The sequence below is a fragment of the Boleophthalmus pectinirostris genome, unplaced genomic scaffold (genome assembly GCF_026225935.1).
Source record: "Boleophthalmus pectinirostris isolate CB_2022bp ecotype Guang Dong unplaced genomic scaffold, ASM2622593v1 HiC_scaffold_2, whole genome shotgun sequence".
NCBI classification, from domain to species: domain Eukaryota; kingdom Metazoa; phylum Chordata; class Actinopteri; order Gobiiformes; family Gobiidae; genus Boleophthalmus; species Boleophthalmus pectinirostris.
In genome coordinates, this window is record NW_026571152.1 from 34,663,688 (window position 1) to 34,681,552 (window position 17,865).

Sequence of the window (17,865 nt, forward strand, 5' to 3'; positions counted from 1 at the left end):
TAAAAAACAGCGCTAACAGTTTAAATGGTATTATCTTTATTATTACAGGTTTGATTATGGTCGGAGTGATCATTGGCTCAAAGCGGATGGGACTTAACCCTGATAATATTGCGACACCAATGGCAGCCAGCTTTGGAGACATCATCACTCTGGCTTTACTGGCCTGCTTCAGTCAGTGGTTCTACACAGTTATGGGTAAAACATATCTTCTATGGAAAGATATTTTACTATTTACAGATTAGAAACTGGAGAATCAGACAGTTTATTCCAAACATACTTATTTTTAACTAAAACACCTACATAATGCTATTTTCTGATCAATGTTATAATGTTGTTTCCTCATCAAAAACACACCTGCCTGGAATTGTGTTTTGTTTCATTCACACATGTTTAACACACAAACCCTGCATATTTAGACTGAGTTGTTTTCTCAAATAGAAAGCACTTGCTCTGCTTTGTAATGTCAAGTAGTAAAACAGAAGTTTTTAAAATCTATTGGGATGATTATTATTGGGATGATTTCAGCACTGGAATTGCCCATGCCAACTAAACAAAAGGTAAAGGTAGCTGTTAACATCAGTATGTCATTGTATATGCTCTTTCAGACCGGTCTCCATTTGTGCTTTTTCTGGTGGACTTCGTGATTGTCTGCCTGATCCCTGTTTGGATCATCATCTGCTCCAAACACCCGGACACTCTTCTTCTGCTGCGCACAGGCTGGGAGCCTATCATTACTGCAATGGTCATAAGCAGGTAGACCTACTGTTATACACTGTTGGGACTGTGTGACTATAACAATGTCTAACATAAGTTTATTTGGAATGAACTGTTATTTTATATAAATGTACCAATAACAATATAAAAAATATAAGAAAATCACAGAGATAACTATTTACTAGTAGTACATACCGTCTTGTAAAGTGCCTAATCAAATCCACTTTATTTCTATAGCACATTTTACAAACAAAGTGATTTCCAAAGTGCTGCACAGAGATCATAAAATGAAGACAACAAAATGTAAATTGCTAAATTTGATCATATCAGTCCTGAAACAATAAAACCAGTGAAATCAATAAAAGCAAAACTATGAAAATCATAACACAGCAGTAAATAAGTAAAATAAATAAAATAAATAAAAGACACAGAGAACCGCACAACTCACACGGTGTCAAAAGTCAGAGAATAAAAGATGAGACTTAAAATACTGCACTGTGGGGGTTTGGACGTGTTACTACCAAGAATTGAAGAAGGAACGACATGCAAAGATACATGGTCAGATGACTTCAAGACCGGTGTGCCTTCTAAGTGAAAAGGAAATAATAATGCTTCACACAAAGTAAGTAAAGAGTGCTCCCGACATTCCTTCTAGGTGAGGAGCAGAGCATTAAAATAAGGGAAATGAAGGATTTCAGTGTTCCAGAGCTTGGGGCCGGACACAGAGAAGGGCCTGCCCCCCCTGGTTTTAAGGCTGGAGCTAGCCCTTGGACCTCAGAGTGCATGCGGGGGAGTAAATTTGGATGAGATACGAGACGTAACGTGGGGCTGGTCCATTCAAAGCTTTAAAAACAAACAATACAATTTTAAAATCAACTCTAAATCAAAATGGAAGCCAGTGCAATGACTCTAAAATCGGGGTGTGCTCATGTTTTTTGGCCTATGACAGGTTGAAGCACACATTTTATTAAAACACAGTTAAGATCATTATATTTAAGATCTTACAAAACATTTTAGACTTTCTTTACCAGTTTGGCCAGTTTTTAGGTTTCAGATTTTAAGGTTGAAAATCATGACATCACACTAGGGAATTCCATAATAAATAAATAATAAATAAATTCAATCTTTATTAAGAACACATAATATCTGTAAATATAGTATAGAAAAAAAATAAAAAAATAAATAGAAGTAAATATATAAAAAATAAGAAGAATATACATTTTATTTGTTTTTTTTTATACTATGAACATGATATCATATGTTCTTGATAAAGATTGAATTGAATTTAATTGAATTGAATTTATTAAATATTCAATGCATGTTATAATGACAAGACTGCCAGTGTGTCTACAGCAGCACTGGGCCAAAACTCACACGTACACAGAGATTAGTATTATTTGACAAATTCATTTATAAGAAAGCACCTTCATTTGGTTAAAATCACTTTTAAAGTATCAGAAAAATGTGTTTTGTAAGTATAAATTGTGCCTAAATTTTAGACAGAATTCTCCCTAGTTTGATCAATATGGAAATAAAACGCTCTGCTTCCTGTAATTTTCAACATATTTTTCAACTTTTCTTCACAAAATGCTTCTTGACTGGTTTAAAACTAGCACTTATATTTACAACAGGTATTATCCCATCAAATTAGGTAGAAATTTGTAAAAAAAAAAAAAGGTCAAAACCTGCCATACCCACTTTAATAGCAAAGATAGATAGATACATAGATTATATTTTGACAGTATTCAATAAACAAAACAAAGTTGACTAACACGACTAACTGTTATATTGAATCGGATTTACCAATACTTATGCAGTTCACATATTCTACCAGTAATTGATTAATCCAACCACAAATTACATCAAGTGTAGGTTAGGGACCCTAATAAAAGTTTATTAATGGCGCCCCAACACAATGGTCATCGTCCGTGTCAGTTATTTATATAAAGGTGGGGAAACACTACAAGGTAAATGCAGCAGGTTCACATCAGTTTAGACTTAATTTGGCTATAAAAACTGAACTCCAAGGTCATTCTAATGTGATGCTTTCGTATTATAGTGTACTAAAGTTTGTGAATTCAACCCTGCAAACATGATTTAGACTTGAAAACTTTTGATGCATATTCTGAAACTTTTCAGTTGGATTTTAAAAGTTGATTTGGTTGTTTTTCCCTCAGCATCGGTGGTCTTATTCTGGACAAAACTGTTGCAGATCCAAATTTGGCAGGGATAATCGTATATGCTCCAGTAATCAATGGTGAGTTGATGTTTTTATTGTTTTGTTTATAGTTAAATAAAAAAAAATGGTGCAACTCCCAATAAGCAGTAATGAACTCATTTAAAGTTAGATATTTTGTGTCTAGAGATTTCATTTAAATACAAAAGTACAAGAGCATTTTTGTGTTCTACCCACTCAAAACATTATTGATACTTTGCAGCTGATGTCATTAACACTGGAACTAGACATTAGTTAATTTAATTAGGCAACTCATTCATCTAAACAGGGAACGATATCTCCTTATTTATGCCAAACTCTGCGTATGGCGGCCACTGTGGATCAGTCTCTTATATGACACTCGGACAGGGCTCGGTGTCCTGATGGCATCCTGATGACGTCACAAGGGCAGATCAGGGCCTCCTCTTGTCCTCTCTTCCTCTGTGACTGATCGTTGAGTGTTGAGCAGGTTACTGCATGTGGAGTTAGTAGCAGTTTTTCGTAGCAGTTCTGGGTCCTAGCTGAGTTTGGTCTTTATCTGCTCTCTCTTGGCTCACTCTCTGAGGTGCGGACTGGACTGAATGGAGGAGTATGAGGAATGATGGAGAAATCAGCCTGTCAGTGAGTTTGCGGCTCACTGATTCACTACCTCAGTGATCTCTGGCGGTCTGAGGGGCCCTGCATTCCAAGGGCATCAGTAAGGCAAGGCAAGGCAAGGCAAGGCAAGGCCCAGACTGTGTGTTGATTGGCTATTGTACTCTGTTTTGTTAATAAGTAGTATTTACGAGCAGAGAGGTTGGTCTGGATCTTTTTTCTAACATCTCCACACACGTGAGGGAAACCTGACGTGGCTCCGAGAGAGATTCTCTATTCAGATTTTGTAGGTGTGTCTTACATAGAGTAATTTCACTTTAACTAATTTAAAGTAAAACATTACTTTGCTAACTGTCAGAAAATAACAGAGATATTAACACAAAGAAACTCAGAAGGCAGAATTCAGGGTTTTTATTCGCGGCGAGGGACAGAGGTGCTGCTACAGCTCTTAACTGCCGAAGAACCACTGTCCAACGTCACGTATTTATTAAATCACACAGGTTACAAGAATAAATGGGCGGTTACATTTTTCTATCACAGTAAAAAACACAGAGAATAAAGGTGTGTATTCTGTGTGTGCGTGTGCCAGCTGCTGAGGTGTAAGGGAGGGATGTGCTTAGGGAGGATAAGATAAGATAAGCTATGCCTTTATTAGTCCCACAGTGGGGAAATTCCAGTGTTGCAACGCACAATTTCAGAACAGCAGGAAAAGGTAACACAGATAATAAATAATAGCTTAAAATAATTTAAAAATAGACTTAAAAATAATTACACATGGTTATGATTGACTGGTACATGTTCAGTGTTAGCAGTGTTTGTTGTAAAGTCTGACAGCAGCAGGAAGGAAAGACCTGCGAAACCTCTCCTTCACACAGCGAGGGTGAATCAGTCTGTCACTGAAGCTGCTCTCCAGAGCAGACAGAGCGTCCTGCAGGGGGTGAGACTCATGGCCCAGCATAGAGATGACCTTAGTGTGTGTGCTGTTTAAATCCAGACTCAAAACATTTCTGTTTGACTGTGCATATAACTGAAAGGTTTTCATTTCGCACTCTTCTCTCCAATTTATGTCTCTCTTTTTAATTTTAATCTTCATGATTATTTATGTTTTGATTTGTTTTTATTATGATTTTAATGTATTTCTTATTCTGTAAAGCACTTTGAATTACTTTGTGTACGAATTGTGCTATACAAATAAACTTGCCTTGCCTTGCCTTGCCTTAGTCAGGACCCTCCTGTCCTGTCCTTGGGGAAGATAACAGTTAATAAGAAGTTGGTTTTCCCATGAGAAATTAACTTAGAGAAATACCCTTTGATAAAATAAGACAAAGAATCATCTATACAAAGTTTGAAAAACTCTTTAACACTAACGTTAAATCTAACAGAAGTCACAACTGCAATCATATACAAACATGACATGATATGGTATTTATCATTCTTTCCATCAAAGTTATTTGTGTTAGGAGCAAAGGTCAAAGGTCACCCCTGTGTCTGGTAAATGTTACAGAGCAGAGGTTAATCAGAAGAGCAAGTAATCTCTAATCAAATCTAAAACCGCTTAAGAGAAGACACAGGAAGATGAACAACAATCTGCCTTTCTTGAATGTTAAAGCATTTCCCACTAACCAAGCAAAAATGTCACAAATGTAAAGACTGTGATCAGATAAGAAAAGCAAAACAGACAAGAAAGTGTCAAAAGGGGTGAAAATATGCATGATTGTGTCAACTGGCTCTATGACTTCTGCTCAGGAACATTCCAGTCAGGGAATTTTGAAGCAGAATAAATTTCTACAGAGAAATACTGTGATAAAACAATAATATTGAAACAAAACGACTGAGACAAAGCAGGAGAATCACAGTAAAGTACTTTTTAAATAGACTGAATCATGAGAAGCACAAGTTGCAGCAAATAAACAGCAGAATGAACCAATAATTTGCCAGAGAAGTTAAAGAATGTTTTATGGTATTAAACCTCTCTGTCTTCATGGAGACCAAACCAGACCAAGTTACAGGTCAGTGGAGAGGTGACCCCGCTCACAGTCAGAATGCCTGTTTTTCTAGCCATTTTTGAGCTATAAAACCATAAATAAATGTAAATGTAAAGTAGATCTGTTTAATGTCAAACTGTGGAACATTCCAGACAGAATATAGAAACAAGCAGGTGACGAATCCCCCAAAAAGTTACATACACCTTTAATTATTCAACACTACAGCTCAAATTTAATTGTATCACATAAAAAATTGCTAAAATCTCACCATTATTACAAAGAAACTGGACATGCAATAAATACAGAGCTCCATAACAAGTGCTGTGGAAATATCTGGGTAAGAACGAAATAGAGAACTTGAATCAAACAGTTGTCTTTGTGGGATTTATTCTCGTGCAAGACAAAAAGAGGAGATAAGGCATAAGAAAAAGAGAGAGAGAGAGAGCTGGGGCTGTCCCACGCTGGGTTTTGTAATGTTTTGTGAACATGCCATAAATAATGACTAATGGGGAGGACTTGTGGACCTGTTAGGGAGGCCTGGACATTGATGGGATGCAGCTGGGAGAGGAAATCCAGTTTGAATGAAAAAGTACTGACTGAAACTGGGGTTAGGTAATTATAACAGTCATGAATTTTCCTACTACACAAGTACCAGTTTTCATATACAGTGTGATCCCGAACGTTCAAATTAATTAAATAGATTAAGTTGTGTATACTAAAAGTTTTAAAAATAGTCCTACTAACTTAATTATGTCAAGTTGCTGTAACATGTTCTTGAGTAATGAGTAATTTTAACTTATATTTTTTTAAATTATTTTGGCTATAAGTGAGCGTAACTTAAACATAGATGAGGGATAACTTAGTAGAATTAAATAATTAAATGCTGAAAATGATAAAGTCCTGTTATTTCTATTGTTTCAAATAGGAATGATTACAAATAAACTTCATTTATATAGTATATGCTAAAATACAATATCATTTCAAAATGCTTCATCAAATAAGTACTAAGATCTATCATAACAAATAAACCGCTTCCTCCTGTGCGCCTCTAAACCAGAACTAACACCAGGACTAAAACCAGGACTAACCCAGGACTAAACCAGGACTAAACTAGGACTAAAGCAGGACTGAACCAGGTCTAAAACCAGGACTAAACCACGACTAAACCAGAACTAAACCAGAACTAAAGACGTGGTCTAGACCTGGTCTAGACTTGGTCTAAACCAGGTCTAAACCAGGTCTAAAATCAGGAGTAAACCAGGTCTAAAATTAGGACTAAACCAGGACTAAAACCAGGACTAAACCTGGACTAAAACCATGTCTAAACAACATGACACCTAACAGTAGGTTGACATAATTTAAGGTGATCTCATATAAAAAATAATTTCTCTATCAATAATATTTTTTAATATGGTTAAGGAAAGGCTTATCTTGTTACTGTCTTTTAACAGACAAAACCTCTTATATTAAGATATCATGGTCTTTGTTTCTCTACAGCAAACAGTTGCTTATTCATGGAGACTTGGGCTCAGACAATTTGAAGATAACAAACAAGAATTGTCAGGATGTGGTTGCTATATTCATGTCGTTTAAAAAAACATGACAATATCAAGTAATCCAAAGTAATCAGTTTACGTTACTCATTTTAAGTAATTTAATGGATTACATTACAAACTACATTTTGGGGTGTGTAATCTGTAATCTGTAGGGGAATACATTTTAAAAGTAACCTTCCCAACACTGTAAATGAGTAATACTTATAACACAAAATTCTCTAACAGAACTTTCCAGACAAAGAACGTCACTTCACAGCCTAGACGTACAGGCATAATCTATTTTAGAACATAGGATCTGACACTCTATACTGTATGGGTAGAATACATGAACAAAAACAAGAGGCAACTGTACAAGTTGAACAGAGAGTACGGAAATGTCAGGTGTACATGATTTAACGCAGTCCTGTATCCTGAAAAGAGGAACATTTCACATTTACAACAACAGTTTTAAGACATGTTCTAGGCTGAAGGTGGAACAGAGCGTTTTCTGTGAAAGAACAAAAGAACGAAATGAGTTGTTGCGAGTGTGGTGGTTACAGGGGTGAATTTGGAGCTGTTTTTTTTTTTTACAGACAAAATAGCAGAAAAAAACCCACCAGGATGATGTAGAGCGGGTTAATACAAATATTTTAAGACCAAAATGAGGCTTACAGCAGCAGTCACAGAGAGAGAGGGGCCACAATATTCCAATGTAAGTCGATGGGAGCCAAGGTCAGTAGGAGCTGGAAGAGCAAACATCCTTTTTGGAATGCAGCAGCTGGTGTGTTAGCTACACTACCAGTCAAAAGTTTTAGAACATCCTCATTTTTCCAGTTATTTATTGCAGTTCAAGTCGTGCAAGTCCATTGAAGAGTTTGAAATGGTATGAAGGTAAGAACTTGAACAGCCCAAGGTTAAAAAAAAAAGATAAAAGATACAAAAGTAAGTAACTCTTTATTTATATGGCACCTTTCGAGATAAAAAATCACAAAGTGCTTTACAGAGCAAAAAAACAACATGAACGAGAACAGAGGAATTACAGACACAGTCAACTAAAAGCCAGTCTAAAATCTTGAGCTGCTTTTTAAAAGGGTCTATAGAGTCTGCCTCACGTAGGGCTGGGGGCAGGGCATTCCATAATTTGGGAGCCACAGCCTGAAAGCACATGTCACCTCGAGTTATAAATTGGGTGTTTGGGACGATCAACAGGCCCTGACCAGGGAACCGGAGAGTGTGGCCTGAGGAGTAGGGGCGCAGTAACTCACTGATGTATTGAGGCGCCTGTCCATTTAAAACTTAATAACATGAATTGTCCAGCACAGTGTCCAGACTTAAACCCATTGAACTGGTTTTGGGATAAACGGGACAGAAGAATGAAAGCTGAAGAACCTACAAGTGCCACACATTTATGGGAACTTCTGCAACAGACTTGGGAAGAAGTTTTGGAGGGATATTTGATTTCTGTTGTAAAAAGAACGAGCCAAGAGTGTGTTCAGCTGTTATATCTGCCAAAGGTGGACACTTTCATGAATCAAAAGTTTAGAATACGTTTTGGTCAACAGTAAAAAGTAAACAATAAAAAACTGGAAAAAGTGTGGTGTTCTAAATCTTTTGACCGATAGTGTATATCTGTTTATATTTACAATCTATGCTCACAACTCCAAGGTCCGTAAATCTTACCAAAACAAAGCATGTCAGTGGCGGTCCCTTAGCTGTGTTGACCTGTCTGTAATTTTGCACTTTGAGGCGTGGACTGAAAGCACCACCTCCACAGTGTCAGGTCAGGTACAGCAATAATCTGCAGTCAGGACGTTTAGAAACCCGAGAGGTATTTTGCCCCGTGGTTATTTGGATCATGTGCAAAACAGGTTATTTCCAGCAACAACATACGAGGTTATTCAAGGTTTACAAATTTGAGTTAAAGGCGCATTGTGTAACTGTGTCTGTCACCTTGCTTGCTTCGATGGATGTGTCATTGCTTTGCCTGGAATGTTCCACAGTATAAGTATGACATTAAACAGCTCTACCTTGGGGTTTTACTGCTCAAAAATACCTAGAAAAACAGAAAGAAAGGTTTGGAAAGGTTTAATGCCATACTGTGAAACATTCCAGACAGTAATGATATCTCCATGATCTAGAGAAATATTTGACAGGTCCACCACCAGAAAAGTTATAAAATGCACTTTTAAAGCAGGCGTCTAAACTCAAAATAACTAAGATCTGTGTTACTGGAGATGCGCCTTTGTCTCAGAGACTCACTCAGCCTCACAACCACAAGATCCCTAAATCTTACCAAAACAAAATATATGGGTGGCACATACCGACCTGCTCATCCATACGACGAAGACAAGCGTATGTGTATGTGTAATTTTACACTTTGAGGTGTTGAGTGAAACCATCACCATGTTATGTTCTTACCTCATCAAAAACATACGTGGGGTGTTTTGTTTCATTCACACATGTTGAGTAAGCTTTTATTATTAGTCTGTCTATACTGTTAAAGCTCAAAATGCTCTGTTCCACCAATCAGCGTGTTTTGCCCTGTGGCTATTTGGCCTATTTGCAAAACAGGTTATTTACAAGAAAAACATATAAAGTTATTCAAGGTTTGCAATTTGAGTTAAACTTAGTACATCATTGAAATAAGCAATATGAAGCACAACAACACATCACATTATTGAAGTAAATGTGCAGTATTAAATATGGATGTCTTGAGCTACAACAGACTACCTCGCCACGTGTAATCCTTTTGTAAATCAGACTTGTACTTTGTTATCTTATGCTTCTTTGGGGCTCTTTCCACTAAATAGTGTATCTCTGCTTTGGGTTTTCACTGGATCCGACTTGTTATTCACTTGTTATTTTACTGCTGATGACCCAGCCTTGTGCTGACCTGCCCTTGTGGATGTGTTATGTCTTAATTCCTCCGAGGAGTATAAAACCTCTGTATGCTTTGTTAAGATGACCAGACGAGGGATAGACGACTCTCTGTCAGGAACAAGAACTTCTCAGTTTTTTTATTGATTATAGTATAGAAATTCCACAACAGGAGTATTATACCTATGATGATGCAGGCCAAGATAACAAGGACTGAGCTGACATGGAGAGGTTCTAGTGGATACTGTCACGATAATATATTTTTGGAGTCAGTATTTGGGAGAAATTTTTGGGTAAATTTGTTCGTATCTTCAAAAAATAATCCATTAAAGGTTGAGTTGTAACTTCTGTGACTCATTACAGATACAAACTAAGTACTAAACTAGATATATTTTATTGTAGATATATAGTTAAGTGGTTTTAATTTGCTCTGGGTTATTGTGTGTAACTTCAATATTATTTACTTAAGCTATATATCGCAGTTCAAAATGTGTTATTGTGATTTGTATGTGGCCCTCTGTTAGGTCTGCCTAAACATTGTAAACAAGAAGAAAGACAAGAGATTAATTCAGTTTTACTCGCGAGGAGAATGGGCAGAGAGTGGGCATCAAAACCAACAGTCTCCACATGTTCTGATGCCTCAAGGCCGCTCTCCTCTTTTTATTTCATTAGGAGGCCCTAGTTACAGAACGATAATTCTCAAGGGGAAGGGGAAACAGCAAAGACATAATAAGAAACTGATGAAGCTATGCATAGTACAAACACATAAAACATGATTAACAATCAGGAGGTGCCTTAGGTATGGTCAGACACCATCATAACTCTTGCATGTGTGACAGTGGAAGTTGGCTTCATGTGAGGAATCATCTCGAGGTTCACAAGAGCGATAGGTCACTGCACACAGTTGTCAAACACAAAGAGGTTATTCATTTTCATACAAGTGATTGGTACATTATAAATCAAAGAATTGTAGTTACATAAATGGTTAACTCATAGGCATAGAATATCACACAAGTATTTAGCAAATATGGGATAATAAAATTATTCTGACACCCTCATACTGTAACACTGTAGTTTTACTGCAGTCTAAATGTGTTTTTTGATCAGGCATTGGAGGTAACCTGGTCTCCATCCAGTCCAGTCGCATCTCTACAAGTTTGCATATGAAGTACCCAATGGGAGAGATACCGGACGACCGAACTGGCTGCTATAGTCCTTGTAGGGCTTTCTTTGGCTCAGGTAAATAATAATTTGGTACATTGCACAGCTATGGTTTGCTCAATTTGGGAAAAATATCTAATGTATGATTTAGATTTAAAAGAGCATATAACAGTATTTTCTTGTCCATGTTATGTTGTTTCCTCATCAAAAACAAAAACATACCTGAAGTTGTGTTTTGAAGTGGAAGCATTTTGAGCCATCATGCATTCACAGCCATCACCATTAAGACACCAATAGGAATGCTCATGTTTATTTAACAAACATTGCCCACCATGAATCAACAAATAGATTTGCTAAACGTTGGTGAAACTGTGTGTGTCGAAGGAGCAAAGAAAGAGAGAGGAAAAATGTCAGGGAATTAACCCAAAGACTCAATCAGTAAAGAACAAGCCAGAGACGACACCGTGGTTGGTTTTACTTGCAGCAAGGAGTGCGAGAGCTAAATGACTGAACCTAGCACTGAAGCTTTTGCCCTCCCCACAGCTCTTTTATTGTTAAGCATCTCACAGGGCCTTGACATAGTTACACGACATGTTTTTCAGTTGTTATGTCTGACTAACAGACCGTCGAGACAGTCTGACCCTGCACCTGCTTACACAGTCAGTTTCATATCTTGGTTTACGCACAGTTTCTTCCCAGCCTCTCCAGATGCCGTGTCAGCCCACAAGAGTTAACAGATATCTGCTGATGTTCTATAGTTACGTACAGTTTGAACAAGATACAAAGCAATTTTGATAATCTTATAATGTACAAGTATTAAACATAGATTAATACTTTAAATGACCCAATGTCTCATAACACAAAAATTCTATAACAAAAAACACACAACTCCAGACTCATCCAGATGTGTGTTAGACTTGCAATGACCATATACACAAGTTTCCAGTGCCTACAAGAGTTCATGTTTTTGTTAAATGATATACAAAATATATTATGCGTCTACATCTACGTTGTAATCTCATTATAATAATAGTATAAGTGCTAGTGAAGTGTCTGTCAAGTTCATCGCGCTGCATCTGAGGTGACAACTACCTGGTACGAATATTATTAAAGTTTTGCGCATCGTATCGGAGTTTGAGTACTTCTATCAAAACAAATCACTTGATATTATCCAGGTGCAGTATGTTTTTGAGGTAAACACACCCGATACTTCAAAAACATACTCGCAACTACCCCAGCTACCTTTTACATTTAGTTCAGTACAGACTGGTTTTTCAAGGCTAAAATCATCCAAATCACTAAAGATGTTTGTGTGTTGAACATATGTGAAAACAAAACATAACTCCTGGTTTAGTCCTGGTCACGGAAACAGGAAACGGCTGTTATCCATTTTTTCCATTATTCGTTTAAACACAAAATCGAAACAGAAACGAAAAAACAAAAACAAAAAACGAATCGTTATCTGTTTTTTCATTTTGATTTGGAGACAAATAATGAAGAATATATATATATATATATGTATTTCATTTTCTTATTTTTGGTTTTATTTTGAAAAACGAATGAACGAATGACACGGATTGTTTTTGATCTGTCATCCCTAAGTGTAAGCCTGGTGTATCCTTCTCTTGGCCCTTTTATCGGCCCTTTTCCTTGTGACAAAATGGGCCTTTGTCCCTATTTATTCATATTTCATTTCATTTTACATCTGTTTCCATATTCTACTAAACAGCTAAACATGACTATCCCGGGTTTGTTTTATTTAGTCTTTGTTTAGTTAAGTTAATCACTACACATCACTTATTTTAAATAAATTTTAATTGGTTATATCTGTTCATTTTCTGACATACAATTTACCATCTTACCTGTTACTCCACATGGTCTGGAGACAAAAGAGAGGGCGTGACCTTGGTCAGCTATATTTGTAGGCTCTGGGGAACTATAAATTGGGAGCAGTTCAGCCATTCAGGGGTATACCATCGCCTTTATTTAAGCACAGTTATAATATGTAATTTTTCATATTGTCCACAAATTCACGGTGCAAGGTAAAATAAATTTTGTCTTGAACCAGACAAAATTTATTTTACCTTGCACCGTGTATTTATTTTTTGTTGCATCTGTCTCCTACTTTGACCACGTCGGGCCAGCTTCCCCACATTCCTGCTCACGGTGATGATCCAGCATGACACCTCTCCCCGCCCGTCCTTTACAGGCCCCACGGTGCAGACATGTGTCACTCATTTGTAAATCTTACTTTGCACATGCAGCTACACAGATCTGACTTGTTACTTGGCCTGGTGATGTTTCTATGGAGATTAATAAGTTTATTGTAATACTATAGTACAACATCCAGCCCAAACAATAACATCTCTATAGATACAAACAGGTGGTGGACCCTCTACCATTAAAGTTACACAGTGCAACTTTAAAATATAAACCACAATTTTTCTCAATGTAAGAAAAATCTAAATTAGATATTTTTATCAAATTGTGCGGATTCAATTGCAGTTAATCTTGCAGACCTCCTTGAACATAACTACTTTTCTTTGACTTTTTCAGGTTCAAATCACCGCTCTGCTCAGGTTTTGCTTTCTTTGGTGATACCTGGGCAGCTAATTTTTTTGTTCAGCATCCACGTAATGAAAGGGGCGTACACGTTACCAAGTCCCCTTTTTACGATTCTCTTCCTGTCTGCCTCAGTTATTCAGGTGAGTTTTCTTGTACATTTCAATTAAGTCTGTATTATTACTTCTTGTGTTGGCAAAAGGATCGAAAATCTGATACTAAACAATACTAAAATGAGTATGGAAACTAGATACTCTACAAGAAATTCCCTACAATAAAAGTAAAAAGGCTTAGGGAATGTGCAATTAAAAACTGCACATAGGTCAGGGGAATGTGCAATTAAAGGGACAGTTCAGAATTTTGGACACAGGGGCTCATTTCCTAGTGGGCCAGAGTGTTGGAGACGTGTGGAGACACTTTTTTTTTTAAATATTCCATTCATTCGCTGTATTTGCAGAGGTTGCTGGTTCTGTCAATGGCCATAGTTATCCTGCCACTAAAAACAGTCTTACCCACGCCACAAAGCACCCGAAGCAAATCTATTATTACACCAGACTGTCGATGTAAATGTCAGTGTCGATAGAATAATTTTAGAAGTAAAACCAACCTTGCATTTGAAGGATTTTTGTCTGAGCAGCAGCAGTGAGTTGTACTTCCTGACAGAAAGCTTGATGGCAGTGGACTGATATATGAGAAAATAGTCACTCAACGTGCGACGATTCATGCGATGCAAGGTTAGTTTTATTTCAAACATTATTCTATCAACACAGACATTTATATCGACAGTCTGGCGTAATAATAGATTTGCTTTGGGTGCTTTGTGGTGTGGGTAAGACTAACCTAGCCCCAGTGACCTCTGCAAACACAAGGACTTGATGGAATATTTAAAAAAGTGTCTCCACACGGCTCCAACGCTCTGGCTCACTAGGAAATGAGGTCCTATGTCCTAAAATTCCGAACTGTCCCTTTAAAACTCCACATAGGTTTAGGGAGTGTGCAATTGTTAATAGAATACAAGATTGTGAAGGGTTTGCCTGTAAAGAGTGACTTAAAGGTCCTGTTGGTGTATCACTCGTGGTCATTACTTGGTCTCTCATTGATTTATGTCCTATGGTGGATGTTTGTGTGGTGCTTTTGTTGTTGTGTTGTCCTGTCTTTGTGATAAAGCATGTGATACCCTGTCCCAAGGTAATTTTCTCCCATGGGGTACAATAAAGGATTATTTTATCTTGTCTTATCTTATGTTACAAGAAATAAATAACTGCATACAATTTAACTAGTGTAGAACAACATGGCAGAATAAACAAATACGATTACTTTGTGTTGAAAATTACAATTACAATGTTGTCTAAAAACGAGCTTTTAAATTATCCTGGTGTTTTTATTTTGCTATTTTGACTGTAAATGAAGATGGAACTCGGCTCCAAATTTGCTTCTATAACTTCCAGCCTTGATGAGCTTCATTAGACTGGAGCCAAATGCTACATCACCATCTCTTACTCTATTTCTTCATGCAGGCTGTGGTATTAACATTAATTGCTTCTCATTCTAACTATTTTCCATCAGGTTGTCCTCCTCCTGTGCATAGCGGAGTACATGGTCCACTGTTTATGGCAAAGACAGAAGGACCCTGACAGTTACTCCATACCGTACCTCACAGCGCTGGGGGATCTGTTGGGCACTGGTCTGCTCTCTCTGGCTTTCGTCATATTGTGGTGTAGTGGAGACCCAGGCTCTATCTAACAGCAGTTTTCCCTGTTGACTCCTACCACTTTTTAAATTAATAAATAAATTAGTACATGGACTTTTATAATATTTTAACTTAATAAGAGTGTGAATAAAAGCACATATTATAATAGATGTTGTCAATTTGGACTTTTTTGAGCAGTCTACCATGTTCCTTCATCAAAAACATGCCTCAAGAGGTTTCAGATGTCCTCCATACATGTTTGAGTGGTTTTGTAAACCCTCTAGGGCTCTATTCAAACACTGCTTCTGGTTAGGATTTCGAGCCCATGTCCTTTATACAAACAGGGTTCCCACACTTTTTCACTGACAAAATGACAAAACTTTTTCATGGCATGACTTCACCGCACCTACATGTGTAGAATTGATCAGACTTTTAGGGCTAAATATGAAATGTTAACCCTTTCCACCTTATGGTTTGGTATTATAGTTTTTTTAACATTCAAAATACTGTCAGTGCATTTATTGTCGTCTCTTTTAAACAAAAGGCGCAGATGTTCAGAAATAATCATAATAGTCTAATGATAACTTAACAGAACGATGTAGTTGCGTGAAAGAGATACTAAAATTACATGACTTTTCTAAAACTTTCATTAAATTTACAAAATTCCATGACTTTTCCAGGCGTGGAAAATGGCATTTTCAATTTCCATGACTTTTTCAGGATTTCCATGGCCATCAAACCTGATGCGATGTGCAGTAATTTCATTAGTGGAATACAGGCTGATTCTCTTGTGATGGCGCTCTGAAGGGAGAGTGATTTAGCAAGGGGAGGGAGGACACGGCATCAAAAATGAAAAATTCTAATCAAACATGTGAATATGTTGTTTTCATTGAGTGTAGCATTTTCAAAAGAGTTAGAAAATGCACATCAAATTTCTTGTAGAAGTGCAAATGCAAGGAGCTGCAAGATAAAAGTGAAAAATGCATAAGGCACTCAGATGGCCGATGTACTAAAGCTCTTTTATTTTCAAATATGCATCTAGCAAATAAATAAGAATAGCATTTTCGAAACCATAAGGTAACATGGTGCTCTAAATGTTATGTGTCAACAATAAATACCACCTAGAAGTGTAATACCTCCTCTTTAAAGGTCCTATATGATGCAAAACAGTCTCTTGTGAGCTTTAAGCCATGTTAGAATGTTGTTACCTCCTCAAAAACATAACTGGAATTGTGTTTTGTTTGACACATTGTGTTATACTGTTTACATCTCAAAAGCTCAGAATGTTCTGTTCCACCTTGAAGTTAACCGCTACATTTTACCTTTTGTTCAGCAGAAATGGGCAGTTTCCGGGCTGAAATCATCCAAATGATTCTAGCGAAGATGTATGGAGCTTAACCCTCTCCAGGCAGACATTGCAGATTTGCAACAGCTAAATGCCAATTACCTACTTACTCCAAATCCATATTTTATGAGCTTTTTTTACTCAGGAGCCTTTTTCCCCATCCATGCTGATAAACGTGGTCGATGCAGACTGTGTAAGAATGTCTACACACAAACGACTTGCCAGAAGTGCAAAGTACTTTTGTTGTTTACAAGGGATAAAAAAATTTTCTTGGAGCACCACAGGAAAAAGTGATGTTGTTCTGCCACTGTAAAGCACTGTTACACTGTGCTTTATGTTTTCATTGTTATGAAAAGTGGTATACACATAAAGTTAGTGTTCATATCATTTTCAGTCTTCAGTGTTAATTTACCACACCGGACCAATGTTGCAAATCTGCAACATCCCAGAACGCATTGGATGTGAAGGTCTCTTTCAAAAAAAAAAGTCAGGATTATATATTACTACCCCATATGATCATTTTCCCCAAATATCAGATTTTTTCCTGTTACTAAATTGTAATTTGAGCCTGAGAGGGTTAAAAGCACTTTGTATATTACCAGAGTGTGAGAAGAACTCAGCCTAAATATATAGATTTGTGTGTTAAACATGTGCGAATGAAACAAAACACAACTCCAGGTATGTCTTGGATGAGGAAACAATATAATAACATAGATTATAAAAGAGAAGACAGATATTTGAGTGCCCCTTACCACTTTATTCATTACACAGCAGACCACAGCAGACCACAGGGTGCTAACACTGCACTCTGACCTTTCCCCCAGGTCATTGTAAAAGCAGATAGTAATGGGCTCCTCTAGGCTACACATCATGCTGTATTTTAACACCAATAACAATACCACATCTCGCTAATCGCACCACGTCGTTCACAGGTGAGAAAAGTGCCACATAAAAGCGTTTGAAGCATCTGAATCAGGCGTCATTATGTGCTCCTGCTCCTCAGACTGTGTGGAGTGATGCAGAGCTGAAAGACCTGCGTTAAAATTAAGCTGGCCTGTGTAGATAAATAACCCGGATCTGCGTCACTGTGGGGTCAACACAGCTCTGGGTTTTTCTGACACAGCAGTATGCGTTATAATAAATTAATTTAACTCAACTTTTGGGTTATTTTTTCTACTCAATTCTAG

The 17,865-nt window shown here is 37.2% G+C and overlaps 1 protein-coding gene across 1 annotated transcript in view; it reads left to right on the forward strand.

The window, feature by feature from the left end:
* Positions 1 to 15,402, forward strand: part of slc41a2a (solute carrier family 41 member 2a) — a 29,097-nt gene extending 13,695 nt beyond the window's left edge. Inside the window, exons 6-11 of the mRNA XM_020931112.2 lie at positions 49 to 195; positions 606 to 753; positions 2,892 to 2,971; positions 11,028 to 11,159; positions 13,638 to 13,786; positions 15,210 to 15,402. Coding sequence (XP_020786771.1) covers positions 49 to 195; positions 606 to 753; positions 2,892 to 2,971; positions 11,028 to 11,159; positions 13,638 to 13,786; positions 15,210 to 15,386 — 833 coding nt within the window. The 3' untranslated portion in view covers positions 15,387 to 15,402. The remainder of the gene's footprint in view (positions 1 to 48; positions 196 to 605; positions 754 to 2,891; positions 2,972 to 11,027; positions 11,160 to 13,637; positions 13,787 to 15,209) is intronic.
* The last annotated feature ends 2,463 nt before the right edge of the window (positions 15,403 to 17,865 follow it).